At 37.7% G+C, this 25,224-nt stretch overlaps 1 protein-coding gene across 1 annotated transcript in view; it reads right to left on the bottom strand.

Annotated features, from left to right (window-relative positions):
• Positions 1-1,500: 1,500 nt before the first annotated feature.
• Positions 1,501-25,224, bottom strand: part of LOC149289658 (small G protein signaling modulator 2-like) — an 86,636-nt gene continuing 62,912 nt past the window's right edge. The window contains exons 12-24 of the mRNA XM_089490294.1: positions 21,128-21,262; positions 15,875-16,028; positions 13,540-13,604; positions 12,163-12,308; positions 10,418-10,546; positions 10,114-10,296; positions 9,048-9,452; positions 8,486-8,610; positions 7,805-7,887; positions 4,998-5,107; positions 4,195-4,291; positions 3,297-3,464; positions 1,501-1,589 (exon numbers count right to left, since the gene is read on the bottom strand). Coding sequence (XP_089346420.1) covers positions 1,501-1,589; positions 3,297-3,464; positions 4,195-4,291; positions 4,998-5,107; positions 7,805-7,887; positions 8,486-8,610; positions 9,048-9,452; positions 10,114-10,296; positions 10,418-10,546; positions 12,163-12,308; positions 13,540-13,604; positions 15,875-16,028; positions 21,128-21,262 — 1,889 coding nt within the window. The remainder of the gene's footprint in view (positions 1,590-3,296; positions 3,465-4,194; positions 4,292-4,997; positions 5,108-7,804; positions 7,888-8,485; positions 8,611-9,047; positions 9,453-10,113; positions 10,297-10,417; positions 10,547-12,162; positions 12,309-13,539; positions 13,605-15,874; positions 16,029-21,127; positions 21,263-25,224) is intronic.

Genomic DNA, 25,224 nt, shown 5'->3' with positions numbered 1-25,224 from the left:
GTTGGGCTGCCAAGGAGGGTCTGACTCTCTAAATGACAAGATCTGCACGAAGCCATCCAATCCCCCAACACGTATGGTAGCCAATGTAGCGCACAAATCCCCACAGTTCCTTGTGGAATTCAATAATATTCATGAAGGAGAGGTGTGGTAGATTCATTGGCCACTAATCAATTAATACCAATAAACTGGACTTATAGAAGCATATGAAAGCAAAGCAGCTGACATAAGGGATCTGATAGCCGCATTTAAATTAATCAGAAAACCTAAGATCCATGATGAAACAAACACAATAATTAGAATTCTTTACAGTAATAACACTTAAGAAACATACATGCAGCCACATCTGTTATGGTTTGATTTTGGCATCATGTTAACATGGTAGTATCTGCAAACAGAAGCAAAAATACTGCAGTCTTACAGTATAATAACTGAGATAGTAGATAGGGGTGATGAATGCTACTGGTCCTCGATTTATCAGAGTGAAATAAACTTAAAGTATTAAGTTGCACCAGCCATCCTGCATTCTCCTAAATTGTGTTTTAACATACAATATTAAATAAAAACTAGAGTTGCGCACTTAAGTCCATTTTGCTTCTTGAAGCTCAGTTTTGGGCTATACCTTCCATCAAGAAAATAGATGACATATTCGACAGCAAATCTTTAGAAAATAGGTTATTTTACCTTACCGTTAATATCTCCCTTCAGAATGAATGATCACAATTGCAAAATGGCTGCATTTTAAATATATATATATATGTGTATTTCAACTGACAGTGGCAGCTGAGCATGAGGCTCTTCAGACTGAACACTTGGAGCCACTTGTTTCTACTTTGACCTGATACTGAGAAACACTTGGCTGAGTTTAGAGATCTTGACCATGCTTTTTGAGCAAATACTTTAGTAGGTGTACCAAGGGGACCAAAACTCCATTTGCATCTGGACACTGGGCCTTTATGACTTCACAGCCCTTCATTTGTCATCACAGTGGTATTTTACAAAGACACAACTGCATGCGTTAGAAAAATAACAAAACATACTGATTTTGACAATGGCATGTAACCTCCGAGGAATTCTGTAGTTTGGAGGACATGTTGTAAATTCCTTGGCCAACAAAGAAGAGGGTTTCACATCCTGGGGGACATCCCCATTACACGGCGTCATAGGCCACTGTAGCAGCAAAAAGGTCTAAGGTGCACACGTATTAGCACACATTGAGGCAAATCCCTCTTGTTACATGGACACCAGGATCTGATATGATAAAGATACTTTTTTTTTTAATGAAACAGAATTACTGGTTTATCAAACACCGGAACGTTTTGCAGCCTTGAGGAATTCTTTTTATGTTACAAATGTAAAAGATTCAGTACATCAAGTGAAAAATATCCTGATCATGTCCTTTATAGATTTACAGTGCAAGTTGAGATGCTGCTAGACACAGTTGAAGGCCTTTTCAGCACCTCTGTATGATGATCCTGCTTTCAACTTGAGCGACGGGGATCTTCATTTATTTTCTATAAGAGTTTGGACCTTGTGCACCAGCTCCCGTGCTATCCTCAGAATTAATTGTGCGTCATGGTGTTCAGCCATTTCTAAGAGTAGCGCAGAAATTGAAAAATATAATAATAATATATTATATATATAATAGAGAAGTGCTATGCATTACAAAATACATGACAACATAGATCTCTACAGGCGGTTATATTATTTTTAATGTGCAATTTTTAGAAAGCAACTTGTGTTTCTTAAGATGTAAGTTGTTTTCTATCAGCTACCCACTTTGTGTACTTTATTTAAAAGGGCAATTATGATTATTTGGCCCAGGGACAAGTTATGTAAATTACTGTTTAGGTTTCCATAAAATCCAAGCAGTATTAGGCTAGGTTTCCACTTGGGTTTTTGTCCTGCGTTATTTTCTTGATTTTTTCTGGAGTTTTTTCTGGTGTTTTAGCCTTTCTGTGGAAATTGCTTTTTTGACCTTAGGCAGTTTTTCCAGCCTTTACACGTTGGAATTTTCACCCAGCTAAAAGGGATTAGGATAAATGGCAAGTATCTGCCCCCTCCTGATGTCATTTCCTTGGTAGAGTTCTACTTACACACGCCCCGGCGGACCCTTTTGTCTCTTTTCTGTGGTTTGTAAGGCATGCTTTATTCCGAATGTCTGCTCCTCTAGGAAGATTGGCCCCAAATGATGGTGCAAATTGTTTGCTGTTGCTTTTGGCACGCAGGGTCCAGTTGGGTATGTTTGTTTGTAATGGCATGTTTGTTCCAAATGGTGTAAAATTCAAGATGAACTTTGTTTTGTGTGAAACTGTTTGTTTCCAGCCTATTTCCAGCCTATTTCTCGTAGGACACACAGATACTGGGTCCATCCTCTGCATTGTAACCGTGGAAAAAACGCCATAAAAACCGCCAAGGCAAAACCCACATGGCTTTTTCATGGCGTTTTTTCTCTCCCATAGAATTGGAGAAAAACGCCAAGATTTCCTTGCAAAAAACACCAGAGTGTCAACATGCTGCGATTTTGAAAAACCGCCTCAGAGACCAAAAAAGCAGAAAAACGCCAAAGAGGACTGAAAAAACGCCAAACAGAAAAACACCAAGTGGATATGGCATTGTGCGATTTCCTATTGAAGAACAGCTAACATCTGGCCGCGGCGTTTTTTCACAAAAAAAAACGCCGTGTGGCTGAATTGGCGTTTTTATGGGCGTTTTTAGCAAAAAAAAACAAGTGGAAACCTAGCCTTACCCAAGCACAGCTTTAATGTGCTTGGGTTGTGAACCCATTTAGGTCAGTGTGTTGTTTATCTGCATATGTACCTATTTGCACAGGCACTAGGTTGATGCATAAATTCACACGGCTTGTCTTCTTGTAGCTTGGATCATAAGCATGTTTTTTAAACTTTTAAACAGAAAGGCACCTTTTACGTACCACATTCTAGACATAACTTTCTGAGCACACTTACTGTGTGTTTTAAAGGTGAAAGGAGTCAGAGTAATGGGTTTTTCTAGGGCTGAATTAATAGCAGAGTACATGGACCAATTGCTCCAGGGTCACCACTTTACCTATTTGCCCCACAGACCGGCAATTTGGTCGAGTCCCATGCCATGATCTTGGACACATCACTCTTTACTCTTCCTCACTAATATTGCATGCTTTGGAATACAACATACTTAAATTACCGGTTTCCTAAATATTGTTCTTAATATACACGCATATTAGAAAAAGTAGACCAATCAAGAGGGATTGTCGCTGGGGTGTGAAGAAACTTGTTAAGGGTGTTCAAAAGAAATCATACCATTAAAAAACTTGATGATATCGGTGAAATCCATGTTATTGTCTCGTACAATCTCCCGATAAACCTCTACCAGAGCAAGGGCGATAAAAAGCACAAAATGCTCCGAGGATATGTGTTTAGCTGCCCAGATAACCTCCCATACAGCAAATACATCTTCATACAGCAACTCTGGAAAAAATAGAAGACATTCAGTAAAGAGGACTGCTATAATTACATGATACACATCAACATGCGGCGAATGTTTTTGGACTATATGCCCTGATCCTTAGTTTGCTCCTTGTCATAAGGTCATGAGATAAAGGACCTATAATGTTTCAGACTACTAAAACAGTTTAATTGATTCTTTAAAAGGTCACTTGTGTCCTTTTTCAAGCAGCATTGGCCACTGATGTTATTCCTTAGTGAAATCTGTTATTTTACGTAGAAATGCCACTTGTTTATTTTCCTGGCATATGTTGTGTTGCAGATATCACCAGTGCATATGCTGGTGGCAGGGTCAGTTCCATCTGTGCCAATGGACGCTCATCTGCTAGACAGAGTAATGTGCCGTAGGGTCAGAAGGTGCAGGACCAAGTGGCTCTGCGGAGTGTGGCTCAGTCAGAAAACTGTGTAGCGCATGGAGATATTGTGTAAGAGTTCAGCATTAAGTACAGAGTACCAAACATGTAAAAATAACAATTCAATTATTGCCTAGGGCAGCTGAAAGTAGATAGAGGGAGTAGATCTGGGTATAACTGCCCCTTCCCATTTCCACGTAGACTTTGCTTATGTTCTCTTATGCAACCCTTTCTTTATAGAGTGTTGCACTTGTCTCATTCATTTTGTGACTGAGTCACTCATGTACTCCTTATGCCTACAAAGTGTCCAACAGACTCCAGATATAGAGCGCTTTAAGTACCTCTTTTAAAATCCAGCAGGAACCAGCGGTAACAGAAGTAAAAATGGGTGTAGTCTCCATTCTGGTGCATGAGTTCAAATAGTTCAGAATCCAATATCTCAAAAAAGAAACAGAATATTAAAAGTTCATAGAAAACAACTGAACAAAGGTACTTATTGCTAGGAAAAGTTAGTCAAAGACACTCATGATTTTCTTTAAAATAGGTGTTCATTTTATATATGAACAATTTATTGAAAGGTTAAAATACTAAAAAATAAAATAAAAATAGAAACAGACTGCATCTTTAGAATGGTCCCTAAAGAGACAGCCGGAATTGTCTAAATCATTGGAATTGGCGGATTACAATTTGAGATTGGACCATCTAACCTAGGATAATAGCTTGTTTGTTTAGGAGTAATTTCAAGTTACACAATGACATCATTACCTAGGTACCCATATTAATAGATAAAGAAATAGTGTACACCACAAAGTCTTTTTTTCTTTTAGAGTGGCTTCAATTAACTTGGCATCACAGGAATCAATGTAATAGCTTGTTTGTTAGCATTTACCCAATGACATGTGATTAGCTATGCTCTAGACCCATGTTATTTGTTTTTTAGACACTGGAATCATCCTACAGTAGGTATTTACACCGTGTAACTCTAAAGTGTGGCACTGACCTAAACATAATCTTTTTTCAAACATTTGGACCATTGTGATGCTAATAATGACCCAGAGTATTTCGTAACACATGAAGTAGAAGAAAGTTCAAGGCTGTCCATAAATTCTGTGTAACATTATTTTAGTATTCAGTCTTCACGTACCTGGATCAAAGATCGCATGTTTGCGAAATGCGTGTCCATTGCTCCTCCATTTGGAAAATTCTGACTCATTCTTCTCATAAGCTGAGTGAAGCAGCTGTATGCCATCAAATCTATGAGTGAAATACAACATATTATGGATATTATGTAACATCTGGTGCGTTCACAAATATGTCGAGCTGGTGACTAAAGGAACATACACGTTCCTCCTCCCTCCAAATCACAAGTCTATGTGTCACAGAAAGTATGGCGCTGCTAAGCTGGATGGTCCAGTACCAATGGGACCTCCTATTCCTATTGCATATAATGATAAAAAGGAAGGAGGAATTTAGTGCAGCTTCCCAAAATGATCTAATTCCACAATGATTTACGAAGAATAAGGGCTGGTTTGCAGCTCCCCCTTGAAGTGTAGAAAAGATAATTCACAATGTACATTGAGAAAGCAGGGGCTGATAACAAATATATTGCATTGTTTAACCCCTTCGTGACAAAGGCTGATTTTACTTTTTGTACCCTTCGTGACAATGGCCGTTTTAACATTTCTGCGCTGCTCGTGTTTAGCTGTAATTTTCTTCTTTCCCGTTTACTGAACCCACACACATTATATATTGTTTTTTTTCAGGACAAGAAGGGCTTTCTTTAGATGACATTGTTTTGATTGTATCATATTATTTACTATTAAAAAAAGTATAAAATATGGTGAAAAATTTAGAAAAAAATGACTGTTTCTAACTTTTAGTTGAAAAATCTTTTACTCATCTATAAAAGGTAATGAAAAAACCTGCTAAATAGATTCTACTATTTGTCCTGAGTTTAGAAATACCCAATGTTTTTATGTTTTTTTGCTTTTTTCTACACATTATGGGGCAAAAAGTACAGGTAGCGTTTTGCTATTTCAAAGCCATTTTTTCCAAATCTGGTAATTCTTCCCCTCATGTGCCATTTCGGGTATCTTTGAAGCCGGCCAATGCAATTTACCCCATCAAGTCATATATTTTTGAAAACTAGACAGCCCAGGGTATTCCAAATGCTAGTATTTTAACAATTTTCAAGCACTAATTCTACCATCAGCCTTTGTCAATCTTTATGGTAATAATTTTTTTTGCATTTGTTTTTTCACACACATTTTACTTTAGGTATGAATTAAAAGGTTCTGGTATTTGTCACTATCACAAAACACCCCAATATGTGTTCAGCAACATCTCCTGAGTACAGCGATGCCTCACATGAATGATTTTGCCTGGCTGTTTGGGGGCAAAAGGGCCACATTTGGGACATGGGCATTTTTCAATGTTGAACTTTGGCATTTGGGGATCCACTGCCCATGCCCTATTTGGTACATCTTTGAGCCGGGCCATTTCAGTGTGGCCAATAAAGCCATATATTTTTGAAAACTAGAAACCCCAGGGTATTTTAAATGCTGGTATTTTAACTCTTTGCATTCACACATTTTACCACCAGAATTTTTTCAAAGTTTGCAGTAGTATTTTTTTGTGTGTATTTTTCCCCCACACACCTACTTTATGTATGAATTTACAGCTCCTGGTTTATGCCGCTGTCACATGACACCCAATGTGTGTTCAGCAACATTTCCTGAGCGCAGTGATACCCCACATGCATGGGTTTGTCATTTTTTTAAGGGGACTAAAAGGCCACATTTGGTACGTGTGCATTTTTCTAATTGGAAATTAGATGTGTGGCCATCCTTCCCCCCCTGTTATTTGGGACATTGTTGAACCCGGCCAATTCAATTTACCCCATCAAATCATACATTTTTTTAAAGTAGACACCCCATGGGCATTTAATATGCCAGTATTTTAACTCTTTCCATGCGAGAATTGTTTTAAGCTAATGTACTAATTTTAAGACTTGCTCACAAAAATATATTTTTTATATATATTTTTTTTTTTTTTGCCTTTTTTAAAAAAAAATGTAAATTTTTTTTTCAACTTGAAGGTTCCCTTGATAGTGACATCAGTGGGAAATTATTTTTACATTTTACTGTTTTTTTTACTATTTTTTTCTAATTATTATTAATTTTATTTTATTTTTTAATTTATTTTTACTAATCACACTGTGATTAGAAAGCTGGGCTCCATTGACTTGCATGGTTGAATGCAGTACCTGTATTCAACCTGCAAGTGGAGCCAGAGTTCTCTAGAGGGTCTGGAGACCGTCTAGCGAACTTTTTCACCTTTATTGTTTTTTTTCCCGGGCCGCCATCTTGCAGATGGCGAAGATCGCCGGCAGCTGCGGCTGTGACCGCTCTCCGGAGCGGTCACAGTCCATCCAAAGGTAAGTGTTTGGTGTCGCTGGATGCCTCCTGATCGAGGCATTCCAGCGACACCATTTACGTTTAGGAGGTGATCGTTGATCGCCTCCTAAACGCTTTTAAAACGGGCGTCCGCCGCCATACAATGTATGGCGGTTGTTGACGCCCCGGGGAGGGGCCAGACATGGCCCCTGGTGCCGATCGTGGCGTTGCTGAATGCCTCGAGGTCGAGGCATTACAGCAACGCCGTTTGGGTGCAGAAAGCGAACGTAGATCGCTTTCTGCACCCGTTTAAAGGCGTGCCGGTTCTGGCACGTCATTTCTCATAATCGACTTGTTTTTCCGTGCCGTGCCAGAACCGGCAATTGTCATTAGAGGGGTTAATGGTAGAGTGTGTACTAATGCAATAATTGTTCTTGATAATGGTAATATCATATTTTATTATAAGGGGCATGTTTTTACTTCCACTTTTTCCTTGTCTGTTAATGAGTTTTTTAGACTATAAAACTGCTCCACTATTCATTAGAGTAACTCTTACCATTATCCAACACGACCATCAATGGAGCCAAGAGGTCACACATTCCCTGGACATATCCAACATCCAGATGCTCCCACACATAGCTTTAAAACAAAAAGAAATCGAGAGGAAATACTTGCAGGGTTATGAACAAAGCACTAAATCTGAAGCCATTAACAGAAACATGTCATTGGTTTCTATAGTATTGTGCCACATTTAGTACATGACCATGAGCTGCTCCGAGTATTCATTGTCAATTGTGGAATTGCAGTTTCCTCTGATTTGCTGGTTAGAAGTATCCTGGAACTATGTCTGGTTTACAGACAAATAACGCTAAAATTGCACAACTAGTCAACATGGTTAGCATAGTAACATAAATTAAGATTTAATATATTTGAAACATTTTTGAAATTTGGTACCTCCTATTTCTGTGTATTAATCCTAAAAATATATATTCTGATGGCAGAGAAGAATTAATATTATGAATGTTTGGAGTCATTCACTTATTTGGAAAATGCAAACTCTCAAGTCCTTAGAAGCCCATGGTTCTTTTAGTGGGGCAACATATTCACAGGATAAAGTGTAGGAGTCACATCAGCTTTCCAGACTATCCAGTTAATTACAATTAAAATTGCAAAGACACAATTTTTTTAGTATCCATTTGTCTCATTATTCTAAACTTTAAGAGACCACATGACCCACCTGCACATGATGTTCCGCAGCTTTTCTAAATTGTCAGCTGTGAAATACCAGTAATTACGATCACACCGCTGTACATCTTTATCAATCCGATGCAAATTTAAGGCAACTGTATCCAGTAATTCTATCTAATGAAGGAAATATAACACTTTAACATTAGATTGAATGAAGTGCTGCTAAAGTGGTGTTAATAGCCGAGTAGCTCTCATTAAGCTGTGAGGTTACCTAAAAGGTAACAGCTCCACAATAAACTTCAAACAGATGCAAGCGCTCGACTGAGTCTCCTGCCAGCCTGTGCAATTCTGAGTGGTGGGCAACCTCCTCTGCTCTGTCCCTCCTCTCTGAGACTGATGTAAATGACATGTGTTGCATGACCAAGTTGACATTGCTACATTGAGGCCATGATAGAACAAGTGAGTCCCCAATGTAGACAAGGACATAGGTAGAGGATCTACTGCTCCCAATATTTTAAGTAATTCAGGCTGAGGATGGCCTATGGTCAGGGGTGTCCCAATATTGGTACACTATATTATGTCATAAAGTATTTACTTTACATTTACTTTACCGTATAAGACGTGGGGCACAAGGAAGAGATATCCTCTGAAGTCCTTAAATATTCTAGCTGAGAACAGAGCTGCTCTTCACATATAGAGTCCTGCATTTTGAGGATTCCCTTGGTTTTTCGTGCATGAGGCACACTCATTTCTGTCCTATCAGACTCTGTACTTGACTCTTCCTCTTCAAAGCATATGCTCTGTCCGTCATCAATGCTGGAAAGAATGCCGGAGGTCACTGAGTAATTTCGAGAAGAGGGAAGACCAGAATCTGGAGAGTCGAATTCCACCGACTGCTGAGGTTCTGCTGCTGCTATGACCACGGTAGTACCTTGACCAGCATTAGCCGGATTGGATGATTTATCGTTCCGTCCTTTCAAATCTGATATATCTAATTCTTCTGTTGACATGAAAACCTGAAAGACAAAGAAAAGGTTTGGCTATAAGTTTATGATGTCACAAACTATGAAGTGAACAACCTGCATTAAGGGAGATCTGTGACTTTTCCCAAATACTACATTTTACAATTTTATACACAAGATAATGGTATGTGATGGGTTTACATATTAACGTAAGAAGCATTTATTAACCCCTGCCTGACCACAGGTACTTTAAAAGGACCATTTTTCACACTCTTGATCACATGTTTGTTTAAACCATACTTTCTCTTCTTAATGGTTGGTGTACCCACATGCATCAAATACTCAAATACAAATAATATATAGGGTTGTGTGTGAAAACTTGTTCTTCCACTATAAAAAATACTTACAGGCTATTCAGTATGTAAGTGTGCAAGGCTAAGCATGGTGTAAATGCTATAAAATTAGACACAGGCTACACTGGCATTAACAGGTATTTTGAGCAAAAGCATATTCGTAAAAGTATTTTTGTAAATAAAAATAGTAATACTTTTGGGGACTGCACTGAGATTCATTGGGTGTTCTTTTACCTCCAAAAGCATAACTTTTTACAACGCTGAAGTAAAAGAATAATACTAAATGCGTGTGCTCACATTACATTGTTTAATTGTGATGGACAAATATGTATCAGTGTCACAGTTTGAGGGAAAACTCTTACATCATTACTAATTGTAGAGTCCCTATGTATCAAACGCTGCACGTGGCTGTCAATGCTGCTCCCGGAGGAGAGCGTGGCATATATGGCGGAGTGAGACTCCTTCTCTCTCTGTTTCACTATGATCTCACAGGCTTTCCATTCTGCCATGACTTTCTGGTACTTGGAAGCAATTGCTTCATCAACCTGAGAAGAAGAACATAAAACGTTTTCCAAGTTATTAAAAAAAAACACAAAACAGCAGATGACTACTAAAAAAATCAAAAAAGTTTTTCTACTAATCTAAGAGAGAGGGAATTTTACTTACCCGATCCATTTCTTTTTTACTCATCCCAAATTTGTAATGGCCAAGAAGGAATGGCCAAACTTCTTTTCGGATTTCATGTTCCACCCCTCCGTAATATACCAACCTCAACAACTCAAGCTCCTTGTAATTCTGCACACAATGAACAAAGAAACCGCTTTCAGAATATTACAATGAAACATCTCTTTATGTTTATCCAAATTATGTCCAGTAGAAAACGCGGCTGGACGTCACTCAGATTCTCGCCCATTTCTTTAAGTGGTCAATGTTCATGGTATTAGTACCGACCCCATTCTACATATTAAGTCTCATGTCCAGGTAACTATTTCCACACCAACCTGCTAAGGCAAAGGAATACTACATGATAGTAATGGGAGGAATTTCTATGATAAGCTTAAAAAACTTCATTAATCATCATCAAAATGCCAGTGTGTTGCATGGATATTATTAACATATTATATGGAGGGAATTTTAAAAATCATGTCTCTTCTGTTGTATCCAGGTGTATATATTAAAATTTTGCACATGGACCAAAAAGGATTCAAAGATTTTTTTGTTTTTGGTCCATTTGTTTTGGGACAACAAATTTTGCTTCCTGCCCTTTCAGTTTGGACAAAATTTTGAGGGGTTTTTCCATTCGGAAATTAAATTCATGGTCACTCACCTTCACTCTCTCATAATCTCTCACTCTCTCAATCAGTGTCTCTTACTGTCTCGCGCGCGCTCCCACAATGTCTCCCAACATACTACTCCAGCCGATTCCATATTCCTGTTTCATATTTTCCGCATCTCTGCTTCCTGTCTTGTCTCTCCTTGTTCTTCGCTACTTCTGTCTTCTTTTTTTGGTCTGCTTCTTAATGCTATCCGCTCCATTAAACTGATCTCCCGGAGTGCTTCCATAACAGGGCGGAGCCTCTGTGCACACTCTCTCCCCTGATTGGAGGAATGAGGGGAGGTGGTCCACGTGGTCTGTGCTGTGACTCTGCACTTTTACGGATGTACTCCAAAAGGCCAGAATAATACAGACAAATCCGTGGTGAAAGTGAATCATTGCCCCGTGGTTTGCCCCAAGGATCTGCCCCATTGCGGAAGTGCTAGAGAAGTTTAGGTTAATGCAGCTAGGAGAAGCGGACCAAGAAAGAAAACAGAAGAAAGAATCCAGAAGAACAAGATGAGGCAAGACAATAGTGCAGAAAAGGAGACAAGGACATGAAATGGTTGTGCAGAGCATAGGAAGACATTGAGAGAGAGTGTTAGAGAGAATGTGATAGAGCGTTAGAGTCAGTGTGAGAGAATGTGTGAGAGAGAATTAGCAAATTTCTACAAATCTTTTCCCTTTTGTTTTTTTTTTTACTGTAATCTACTCTCTCTGCGACTACTATGTATCCTTTCATAATTAAATGAACTTCGGTTGCAAGTCTAGACACTTATAATGGTAATGTTGGTAATGCTACTCTGAATGCAACATGTTTTGATATCATCATAAATCCAGGATTTACTGTTTTAAGAGATATCAAGGCATATTAATGTATTTTAATGAGATTTTTTGACTAGAAATTTAGCTCCCCGTAAAATTCAAAAGAGAAGATTACAAAAGAATTTAATGAATATAATAACAGAAGAGTTATAGTTGAATCGTGATTCACAAACTGCTGATGCAGTTTCCATGTAACTAGGAGAACAGCGATAATTTCCAGGATATCACATACTTGTCATTCTCTTTGAATATATAACACGTTTACCCTTACCTTCATATCTTTTTGATATTTGCTCCACACTTCTTTGGTTAAGCCTCCAGATGCATCTGCTGGTTTATCCGGGGGAATAATTGAATGATGAACAAGGGCAGAGAGATGTGTCCGGACAGTGGACAAGTGACGGCAATAGGCAAGCCCTGTTATTAGAAAGAAAGCATTGAAAAATGTAATTTATTTTTTGGTTATTGCCACGTAGGTCAGATGCTTGCTGGCATTTATAGATTGGAAGTATGAAGTATTATTCTATGAAGTCTAGTTTACATGCTTTGAGGTTGGTTACATAATTTTGTGTAGAGTCTATATGAAAAACAGGACCCGGCGAGGGATCTCTTAATATCTAGATTAATACCTGTAGGTCAGTGGTTTTAACCCCAGTTTGTATGCCAATAGCCCAGAAGTTAGGGGTTATTCCTACAGGGATATCTATAAAACATGGAGAAAGCTGGCTCTAAATCAGCTGTGTTTTTGTTTTGCACTTCATGCACTTGAAGTTTTAAGAGAAATCATGTACCACCCCAATTGTCCCTTTAAATTTAATATGATAAAAGTTGACAACTTTAATAACCTTCAGAAGAACAGCTGCGTTATGAACTGATACTGGACAGCTGGCATACCTGTTTGTTGGGCAGAATAAACTCTGGCTTATCATACCTTAGTATATCCTCCAATATCCCCCCTCTGCTTGTATATCTTCATGCTATTTATTTTCTAGTATTCTAGAAAAACTATCTGTAGGGCTGTGGGATTTCATATTTTATGTTTAATAAAAAAAACATTTAAAAACGGACATGGTTGTTCATTTAACCATTATTTACTGTCACTTTTTGCGCCCTGGCTACTGCCCCGTTCCCCCATACATAAAACCACAAACACACCCGCTTCTTCCAGTAAGTGTGGGTTAATTGCCAGGAAGGAGATACTTGAACTTTTATCTAAATATTTTTGTAACATCTGGGATACCATGTTGGGAAATGACACTCAGTACACATGTTGTCACATGTATGCAAGTGCCCCAGGGGCTGTATTGTTGTGAGATGTGTGAGCAAGTAGCCTACTTGGTATCCAAGTCATTGGATCTAAGAGCGCAATTGGCATCACTGAGGGACTTTGACTATATGGAGAGGAGCCTAGAGCAGGCACTAGCTTGGGTCAGTGCTTGTGAGGGTAGAGATGGGAAAGAGGTGCACATCTCTACCCTTAATGAATATCATGTTACTTTTCAAGTTGTACCTTGTGAGTGCTTGGAGACTTTAATCAAGTCAGTCAGTAGAGTTAACCCAATAACTCGACTCATAATTCGATTTAGTGAATGATAACATAATGAGAAGTAAAGTCTACATATGTGGACCGTGACATATATTTACTTACATCCATAGAAGGCTCTGGAGACAATCTGTCTTTTCATGTTTTCACACAGCAGTTTGAGTGGTGTCCTGCATAAATGTAAAAATCAGACGTACAGATAAATTTCACCCATTGGCGATATGTATTCATTAGGTATACGTAAATTCAGTAGCGTACCTAAAGGGGAATGAGGGGGGCGGTATGCTAGGGGTGCCACTCATCAGGGGGGTGCGGGTGGCCCGATGGCCGCCTAACGCGAGCCCGCAGCAGTAAGCACAGCAGACCCGAGTTAGGCGGGTGTCGGGACGCATAGACATCAGCACGGTTGGCCCCCGGACCAGGGAAATCGGCCAGCGAGGTAAGGGGGTGCGGGAGAGTGAATGGGTGAATGTATGTTAGTGCGTGAATGAAGTTACTAAGTTAGTAGTAAGTGTTTAGGGGCAGAAATGGCACCGGTAGGCTGATTGGGGGGCAGAGGTGGCACAGGCAGGCTGATTAGGGGGTGCAGAAGTGGCACAGGCAGGCTTATTTGGGAGGCAGAGGTGACACATGCAAGCTGCTAAAGGGGCAGGGTTGGCACAGGCAGGCTGTTTCAGGGGCAGAGTTCGCACAGGCAGGCAGTTTTAGTGGCAGAGGTGGCACAAGCAGGCTGTTTCAGGGGCAGCGGTGGCACAGACAGGCTGTTTTAGAGGCAGATGCCTACCAGGTCAATGTCTGGCTTAGTGTATAATAATAGGGGTTATTCTGCACTGCCGTCAATGTCTGGCTCAGTGTATAGTGATGGGAGTTATGCTGTACCACTCAGCTGAGACCACTCTCACTTAAGTGACCAACAATGTATATACTGCTAAATCCGAGGGTCACCACTCTACGCTAATCCTTCTGGACATTTCACAGCAGTTCCCGTACCAGTGATGTGAAATATGATGGTGCTATATGAGCCAAAAAAATAAGTAGTAGTAAATTCCTGAGGGATCAAGGTTTATAATTTTGAAATGCATTGGGGTTGAGTGTCTTTCTTCTACAAATCATCCTGAAGGTGACAGGTGCCACAAAAGGATGCAGCATTTGTGGCCATGGAACACAAGCTATTTTCCCTGTAGTGCCATACTAGTATCCCTGTGCTACTCGGAGCTTTAGTTATGTTATTAAATATTTTGTGGTTTCACTGTACCAAATGTTATTATAACCCTTTAGAATAAGATTCTACTATGAGGTTTATATTTGTTTGACTGAACATATTCTTCTGTTCTTCTGAGTGTATTTATATATCTTGTTTGTATTGAGTTGGATGTGCTGTGCTATATAGTAGGAATATTTAAACAACTGGCAGACTGTTTAAAGCTCCTTTTTCTGTATGAAAATAATTAATAATTAATGTTAGATAACACCTGCTATACCTTTTTGCTCCCAACTGTGTGACATAATTTTGCCTTAGAGAGATACCTATAAATCTATAGATTGTAAGAGTGAGGTTTATGTAGGCTTTTACTATGAGCGCCATACCACCTGCTATCTGGGTGGATGTAAATGAGCTGCATATTACTGCTTCACGGTTAATACACTATTTTTTGGTTCATATGACAAGGTGAATAAATTCTATAAGGAATATTGTGTTAGAGACAAAATAGTGCATATGACCGATTCATACTAACATCTTACTGTGTGACTGATGGTCTTCATTTACTTCGAGATAAGAATGTGGAGCCTAACTACTGAGATGGTTGATGGTGAGCCATTAAAAAAAAACTAACATTCCCTGCTTAAAGGTACCCAATGCCGTTTTTGGCATGCTAATACACACGTTCTATAGTTGATGGCAATATATCTTAATAAGCCAACATGGAAAAAGTCGCATGAAGTCCCTTGATCAGAAGGAGTGACAGACCAGGTCACAGGGAGTCTTAAATACTGGAATTATAAGGAAAATTTTAGCCGAAGATGATAGCTTTTATTAGACCACATAGAAAATGTGGAGATTCACATAAACCCTATCTTTTTTGGACCAATACCTCTATAACCATTTTTTAATTCATTCATACGCATAAAGGTTGCTCTCAAATCTTAAAGTTGAGCTCCCTACTAATTTCTGTTGGTGCTCAGCTCATGGTAATGTCACAGAAGTCATCCCTTCTTCTTTGGTAGGGTTTCTGAACTTCATACACCCTTGAGTCACACGTAGCTGTGTAGTTATTAAGTTAAATTTACTTTGATTACAAGATTTTACATATCAGAATGTTTGGTGTGGTTTCATGCAATTCCATAATTTTAAGTGTGTAATGCACATACTTTGGAGACAGGTTTTGTTCAACCTGTCTGTGTCACAAACCAGAGAAAAAATATTACTATGCACACTCACCTGTCATGGACACAACTGCAGCAGGTGGAAATATCATACGGAGAACTGCCGGTTGAGCAGGAGACACAGGAAGAGCCCTGACTGCAGAACTCGTTGAGCTGCCAGGGTAAAAGATTAGCACCGAAACCTTGCATCTCTATCACATCGTTGGAGTCTGAAGAGACATATCAATCAATCACCGGGTGCCTAGGGCTCTGAGACCTTTATAGTACTGTATCTGTCATCTATTATTTTTGCATTTCCTTTATGTCTGTTCAATAAGTAAAACTCATAAATCTCCTCCATTCTCCAAAAAACGTAGACGGCTCATTCTCTATGACATCACCTCAAAATATAAATCAATTCTCTAATTTCGAAAAGGTCCACGCATTGTTAGGTAGGAATCACTCCTCAGACTTACGTAATGAATACGTTTCGAAATACCCCAAATGAATTGATATGTGTGTATACAAATGAACCATGACTGTTGTTGTAACTTAGTATTTACTCAAGGAAAAAAATGCAAAATATGACAGTTCCCAGTGATTCCTTAGAGAGGAGGAAGAAAGATATACAGACTTCTAAAAAACATTTGTCAAACTTAAAATGTTGAGCAATTGTTTTTTTTGTTTTTTTTTAAATAACATTTCCCTTAATACGTTAATTTACTTATCAACTAGCCTCCCCATATTAATACATTTTCTCTAAAGTTTTACCTATCTACAGTTAAACAAAAAGATTTACTAAATTAGATCATACCGTCTCTCCACTGAGCATGACTTAATGTTCTTAAAAAACCCTCTATGCATTTTTTTTTTTTGCTCTTCAATTATAAAATAAATTATTCTTTGGCCAATGTCCGTAATATGTCCATAGTATGTTTATGTAAATTAAAAGGATGGGGCAGGAAGAATAACTCCTAGGAGAGTCTGATAAGGTTGACTATATCATCACTGAATAATATTCATAAAGTGATCTGCTTTAGCCAATTTTATTATTTGAAAATTACAGAAACAGTACAATATATTTATCAAAAGTAATACGGTACATTTTAATTATTTTGGCATGAAATAACCTCCCAATTTATGTAGGGAGGATGTATATACAAAAAAACAATATATATATAGTATAATGTTATAGGGTAAATCCCTGATGTGGCAGTAAAAATAAAATTTCCCATATTTAAAAAAGAATGTTACGTTTCTTGCCCAGATTACATAATGAACAAAAAGAGTAGAAAGCAGATTTTTATTGTAGTTCGGCCTTTCAGCTCTCCCATGACATGAATTAAGTATTTAAACAAATGAAATGTATGTCAGAAAAATGCCAAGCCTCTTCAGAACAGCGGAAGGGAGTTAAAGCTCACAATTCTGTATAAATTGGGCCTTCCAGCTCTGTAGGGATAACACATCTTTCTGGCAACAAGATCCCACACCAAGGAAAAGGATTAAAAAAAAAAGAAATAAAAAAGTATAATCCAGCATACGTGCATGAGAAACATGACGAAGAACAAAGGGAATAAGGGGTCTTATTTGATTCATGCACTTCAAAGCAAGTACGAGATGCAATGAGAAAAGTATACTTGGTACAAAGGAAACAATAATGGAAGGTAAAAGAAACTACCCCTTCCTCTTATAACCCATAGTGATATAAACAAAGAAATTTGGTACTAAAATATTTGTTTCATGTCTTTACACTCCATGACTTGCCCACTGTGAGACTCAGGCTATTGTTGGACTACAACTTAAAATACTTTCAACTAGCTTTACTCCAGAGCCAAGGAATAGCCAGGCTTATAGCCAAACAATACCTAAAGGCTGGCGTGGCTGGTTTGGTTAGCCGGAGTGCATATGCAAAGCTCTGATCAATAAACTCTATGGAGAAATAACCATGTTCTGTTACCTTTTGGTTGCAGATGTCAGAAGGGAAGGGGGGGTTAAGTAATGCACGCAAAAATAACAGCGAAATAAAAACATGCTAAAAAAAAAAAAGGAAAATTAAACAATAATGCAAGGAAAGCTGAATATTAATGAAAAAATGCTTTTCACCTTAATTCTTCAGGGAGGGAGCTGGATGGCCAAAATTTTATTGCTGCATATACATCATTTAATATGTGTCAAAAACAAGGAAATGTTCCCACCACATGCTTAAAATCTTTGGACTTGCTTATTGTTTTAAATATTTTCATGGGCCCAGGAAATAAAATAAAAAAGAAACGACATGGAAAAAAAATAAAAAATTATGAACAAAATTTACAAAATGGAAATCAGAACCCCACAGAACCTAAGGATCCAGATGAAAGGTGCCGGAGTCGTTGAAGAATTATAAGTGAACAGCATCCTCATTATTTTGTTCCATTCATCATTTGTTTGGATAGCTGCAAGATTGGCCACATGCAAAGGTCGAGCATGTTGCAAACAACAGCAGACAAGGGCAAGCAATCCCTGCAGACAACAGTGATGTCATTATCGGGAGGCAGGGCACTCTGTATGAATTCCAAATACTGACATTTTCATAATTTTAGGGAAAGAATTTAAAAAAAAATTATGCCAGATGCCGGTTTTTATTCACAGTAGAAGCAGTGCTTCATATTTGACAGGCAAATATACAATAATATAGTTTCATTCATAATAAATAAGGTGTAGCTTTAATATATACGCATATGATGGTTTAGTCTGCTTGCTGAATACTTACACAACTTAAAACCAATGCTTAATAAAACCATATTACCAATTCTTCAGTTATTTTACACATTTGTTTTACTGTAAAATCCTCAAAGTCCCTTTTAAATTAAAAATATCTATTTTTTTTTATTACAAAGCTGATCTCATATACTAATTAGATCTGCATTTGTTTAATTGTTATACCAGTAAATTGAATGCATCTCTACTATATTTTCCAGTTTGTTTTATTACGGTCTCACTAATAAAAAATGAAAAAAATATTTACGGATAAAAATACAAAATGTTTTGTGGTTTGATTTGTTTAACATCATTTTGGTTCTAAATATCAATAAACAGTTTGAGTAGAGAAATAGGTAATAAAAGAGTAATTCGGATTCAAAGTGCAAATGGAGAAATTTTTTGGATAGTTGCTATGACGACTGCTTCCTTCATATTTTGTTTGTCAGGTTTGTATAGCGTTTAATGCCCCCTGGATGCAGTATTGCATCAGTCTTTTAACTTTTGGTATATGGTGAATGCCCTGTTGCCTTGTCTAAAAATCAGCTATTTATTCTTGTTTTGGATGAAATTGTGCTGGGGATTAGTCGTCTCTCATTACTACTGTTGTCTATGGCGATGTAGAGATGCAATTCTTGAAGGGACAAGATACCTACGTGAAATGAGTGTATAACTGGAAAATGGAATATGTCAGGTGGACATTCCCAGTCCACCATAGGAAGAACGCCTTGAAATCAGAAATAACAAAAAACTGGAATGGCAACCATATGTTTTGACAAATGAAAAACTAAAAAGAAAGAGTGTATTTACCAGTGTAAACCTATTTTGGCAGATAGTCAAAATATTTATCTTGCCCTTTATTAAAGTGTATTTGGTTAAGAATATATTTAAATCTTGGTGGCAATTAGTACTGTATCAGACCCCAAACTTGGAACAATCTCCAAAGGAATGTTCCTGCTAATTGTTCTTTATGATTTTTATTTTATTTGTCTCCACATATAAATATGGTCTTAAAGGTTTGCCCTTAAGGGACACTCCATTCATCATATGTACTTTAATGCCTATGATAGCTTGGTGTTCCGTTTAAAGGAATGGGTTTTTTCCTTGCAAATGCTTACAGGGATTCATCATAACCCCCCCAATGCATGTGCTCCATTTCGTGATCCATCTCAGATCCTTGGCTTGCAGGACTTGTCTTTGGCCAAACACATCTCCTGCTTGCCAATGTACACACTCATGATAGTGATACAGGATACTCCAGCACTGGCTCGCACAAGAGTTTCTTTAGGGTCTAACAAATCATTGATTTCAATAGTACTTTCATGCCAGGGTTTGGCTGCTTCAAGCAACTAAACAGTGGGGAAAACACTGGAGGGTACTGTGTGCTATTTATTATTTAGGCTTTTATTATTTTTCTCCTGTAGAAGTATAGAACGTGTATTAAAGTATCTGTGAAGTATATAATTGCATATACTTTCTTCATTGGTGAGGTTTCACGGGACATTAAACTGCACCTTTAAGATTTGTATTTTAATATACATTTTTTATAATGTTTCAAATAATATAATAACTTAAACCTGATTTATATGCAAGCAATGTTAGGAAGTGGCAGGCTACATTTGGCTTATTTTGTAATTATTTTCATGATCTGCAATTTACATGTTTTTCTAATTTCAAAGTTTTACCCTATAAAAGTAACATTTTTTTCCAAGCCCCATCGCTGACCATCTAAGAAAGGGCTTGTGTTTCCAGAAAGAATGCCACTGCCATATAAGGGTAGCTAATGCAGTAGGAAATGATTTATACTAAAGGGACACTAAAAAAGTAACTAATGTATTTATTAACCAAACAATATAAATAATAGCAAGCAAGGTGCCAATAGTGACTGAAAGCTTACCATACTAATGTGCTTGTGTATTAAAATGAAAATAAAAAGGACCCACTAGATTAATTCAACAAAACATAAACTATATAAAAATATATAAATATAGGCTATAAATTGTAATGATTTTTTTCTGGTCCAGTGCAAATGACAAATTATAACTAGCAACCCATGAATTCTACTATGTGTTATGTATTTTAAAAGGGCCAACCCCAGGGAGCTTCTCCTATCGTAGGGGCTGTTGGCCCTATATAATGCATATACATACATGAGAACTCTCCAGGTTTTGCCTGGAAACTCTGGGTGAAGCATACATGGACTGTACTACAGTAACTTTAGTAGCTTGTCTTACTAATACTCCATTTGAGTATGATCCTAGTAGATTATGTACCATTGGTAATAATTCTACCAACAAAGATTCCAGAATTCGAGGATTGGTAAGGCCCTGACGTAGCAGAAGATTTTATGTTAAAAAAGAATATTTATGAGGCCTCATTTACTAAAAAAACAAAAAAACATTTTATCACTTTTGAACTCCTATTTCTCAGCAGTGCAGAACAAACCAACAAATGCACAATCAAGTAATTTGATCTCAGGTTTGCCCAAAATTTCCCCCAATAATGCCACCACGATTGCTTTGTGATCTGTTGAACGGGCATTATGCCTCTTCACAGCAAGACGCAGGGTTTAAGAGGGAAGTCGGATAAAAACCTTTCATTGTATTAGGAGCTGTGAGGTTCCGAGAAGAGATCATGGATAACATGGCGTGAAGCCTATCTTCTTCTTCCTCATCATCATCAACAGAGACGGAACGACTGGCAGCTAAGTGGTGGTAGTTAATAGTGACTGCTTAAAGGAAATAGCGGTGGGGGGAGGTGCAACAAAAAAAGAAAACAAAAAAATAAGAACTTTAAGGCACATCCAATCATTAGAATCCATTTACATCAAAATTCAATCTTCACCCCAAGCTATTTTTTCAATTTCCAGTAATTTTTTACTTAAATGGAGTTCATTTTTCCAGCGCATTACTGGCAGGTCACCATTTATTTGAAAGAGTGTCTTGCTGTTGAAATTAGAATTGATAAAATATAAATAATTATTATATAGAATTAATATAAAATAAATTAATACCAACTGGTATTTGGTCATGGTTGTGGTTTTATGGGAAGGCACTGATAAATCCTTGTTTGAACATGTAAGTATGCATATATGCATGCATGTTGTATATGAACTAAAATGGCCAGGCCACTGATTTTGCTGTATTTAAACAAGGATGTCTTTCAATGTCAGGTTCTATGGATAAAAACTATAATTCCGGCTTGGTGTAGTCGATCATAATGCAGTAAAAGAAAGCCTTGCTCTATTTACTTTTCACTGACATTCCAAATCTGCATAGAAATACTAGGGCACTGTGGGAGTTAATATTTCTATAAGTTATTAGAAAGACCAATTCCGATTTACAATCTATAAGAGCACACCATAATCTATAAGAGCTTAGGGTGAAGATGTTTAAAAAGATGCCAATGCAAAATGTTAACAAAACCATATTGCTTAGTATAAGACATAACAAAACCAAAGCAGAATAAATGTTTGTGAAAGCTGTAAATCCTCAGTTTTCACAATTATGCACCAAACTTTAACACTTTAAAATATTGGTATAAATAGACACCTAACAATTGTTAAATTGGTCACCCATGTGAGAAATGTATGGCAGTGCAGCCCTGCTCAAGGCACCTTTGCCTCCCAGGCGTCTCCCAGGATCACTAGCACCATCACACATCATTAACTTTAATACCGTTGGCAGGGAATATGCAGTGATAGGCAGGGCATAGATAAAGGTCTGGAGTCTGCTTATTACTTTTCTATACATTCCATATAAATCAAAAGGGGCAAACTGCAAGCTCATTGGTTACTGAATACTGTCTCTGTACAATCACTTTATCCCCCAAGGTCTACTCTAAAGAACTTAAGACACGTTATGTATATTGACTTAAGACATTATATTTAGCAAAGGTCAGAACATCATTGGAAATTAAGACAACCATGATGTGAGCCTGCTCTCCAGAGACCTGTTTATTAGCAGGATTGTACAACGAACATAAGGTCATCAGTTGAGACCTGAGATTTCAACTATAGCAGTGGAAAGGGATCTTTACAGTAGGAACAACCAAGTTGCTGAATTTACTAGCTACAGATGTCGTGCTACTCAATCAACAACAGGCATAGATGAATGTTTGAACTTGATGGACTTGAGGATGGAACTTGTGGTCACATGACTGAAGAGCCTCAGATACCTAACCCTGTTGTAGTACCCAATTTAATGTTCAAGGAAAAAAGTGAAACCGGCTTCTTCACATTTGTTTTTAAATCTCAACAATATGATCAGGATATTCTACTGATGGGCTCTTGACTGAAGCATGGCCTAGGTGGACAGCATCTACCCTTATCATCCGATTGGGGGAGAGGTTGTGTGCGGAGGCTCCACCTGTTGGCGTAAGGACTCCAGGAGGCCTGGATAACGCAGAGGACAGTGGGAAGAAGTGGACCAAAAAAGTTGAAAGAATACAAAAGAAGTGAAGAACAAGAAGATGCAAGACAAAAAGCAGAGACATGGAAAAGGAGACAGGACACGGAGGCGGTTAGCAGAGAAGATTCTGAGAGAGTGTGAGAGATTATGAGAGACAGTGTGAGACAGAGTGAATAAGAGTGTGAGAGTGAATGAGGGTGAGTAAGAACAAATTTAATTTCCAAGTTGATAAAGCCCTTTGAATTTTGTCTGAAGGGTAGTAAATGAAATTCGGTGTGAGAAAATGAATGGACCAAAAACTAAACGAAAAATGTGATGTTCATTTGTACAATTTATATATATACATATACAGAGAGAGAGAGCGAGAGAGGGAGTAGTCACTGATCATGTCATTATTTATCTTAGTCTCTGTATATCTTAAAAGACTAGATTCAGGATACACTCGCCAGTGATACTAGATTACAGGTTAATGTATAAAATGTATAGTGACACTGACCGTGAGGGTAATCAGTGGATATTAATTCACCTACATTTCTTTGCAGCAGAAAAGCCCACCTACATTGCATGTAATGTTTTCAAGGCAGTAGTAGCAGCCATTTGGATGTGTTCTCGCGCTGTTATCTTAGCCTTACCTACTCAACGCCCTGACTCCTTATAATACTGTCTGTGGTAAATCACACGTGACATTGACTAATTAATGTCTATAGAGAAACATACTATATTAGAATTGCCATAAAGAATCAGTTCAGTGTGGTGTTTGAGCAGGGAGGTGACCCAAAATATTACATGACTGACAACAATGGCAGCCTCCAGGTCTGCAGATAAAGGAAGTCTATTGAAACAGAATAAGGTAAAAAAACAGCATTTTGACAATGCTAACCAAAATTACTGTATACAGCACTAGGTTTTACGGTCTGAGAGAAAAATATATTATATTCCACGGGACTTGCCCTTGAAGACGTAAGAGGCTGCTATTTTATGGTTTCATAGTAAAGTAACTATAGTTAATCCAGCACATTTTCGTCCTAATGGTATTCATCAAGACCTCTTGAAAAAAAATCTAAATAACATCTAAAAACAAAGTATAATGTTCATGTTTCAGCTCAACAGTTACCTTCTACTTGTGGAATGTCTCTGGCCTATGAGGAAATGACTGAAATCAACATAATTAAACATATCTTTAAATATGTGACATTATCTAAGAAATAGATCAATATTATAAAGCATTGATAAAAAAAAATCTAATCAAAAGTCACCTCATCTAATTATTATCAATTCACCAATTAAAAGTAACTGGCTCAATAACAAAAAAATATATAAATGTTTGGAACATTTCAGATGATAAGCAGCTATAAAATGTAAACAAAATGATTTTTGTATAATTAAAATTGAATACAAAAAGCAAACAAAATCACCACAGAATTAATTAAATGCCTCACAATTATATAATCATGAAATGCTATACTCAGAGGGAGCCCAAAAACACTTAAAATAAAACCTGCTGTGTTGTTTAGACTGGTAATTATATCGAGATGCTGCAAATCATTGTATTACTGTATAATAAAGCATTTCTTGAAACCAGGTGTAAAGCGGTCTCTAACAACAGACTGTTACTTAACTGTGTAAATGAAGAGGACAGATAACTGTCCACAGGACGGCAGAATACAATAGTGGGGGAACTGGTTGCGGGTTCCAGAGTATATCTGTTCCTCTAATAATCCAGTCATTTCCCTTCCTCCAACTACCTTTTACCTCTCTAATGTTGCCTTGCTTCACTTTCTTTTTTGGCCTTCGCTCTAAATCTCATCCATCTGAATATTGTTTAATTCTCTCTACCTATTTTCCACTCCCTGGGTGACCATTCCCTACCGGTGTGGTTTTCAGGTTATTTGTTTATTTTATTTACCTATTGGTCATTTCCAAGTGCCCTTATCCTTTTCCTCTTCTCTTTCCTCTTGTTCCTTTCAGTTATAACCACCTCTGTTTGTGTTCTATGTCTCAGAACCTTTGGTGACATCACTGCCTTTCCTTATATAAAATAAACTGCTAACTACGAGATATTGCATCCAGAGCACAGATGCGGATGCTAGGGATGCAAAGACAATATTTGTTTTCAACAGAAATGTATCTATACATTTGCTTAACAATTATATGTGTTGTGCTTTACACGCCAAGCATTGTATAAGTGTGGGATTTCATTTAGGTTGGGTTGATTGTCCTATTTACAATTACAGTTTACAGTTTTTACAGTTCCGAGGCATGTAAGAATCTAGAAAAGCAC

This window comes from Sceloporus occidentalis, unplaced genomic scaffold (assembly GCF_023333645.1).
Source record: "Sceloporus occidentalis isolate IW3139 unplaced genomic scaffold, rSceOcc1.0.p SCAF_43, whole genome shotgun sequence".
NCBI classification, from domain to species: domain Eukaryota; kingdom Metazoa; phylum Chordata; class Lepidosauria; order Squamata; family Phrynosomatidae; genus Sceloporus; species Sceloporus occidentalis.
Note: the sequence above shows the minus strand (reverse complement) of the source record. Positions and strands in the feature narration are given on the sequence as shown.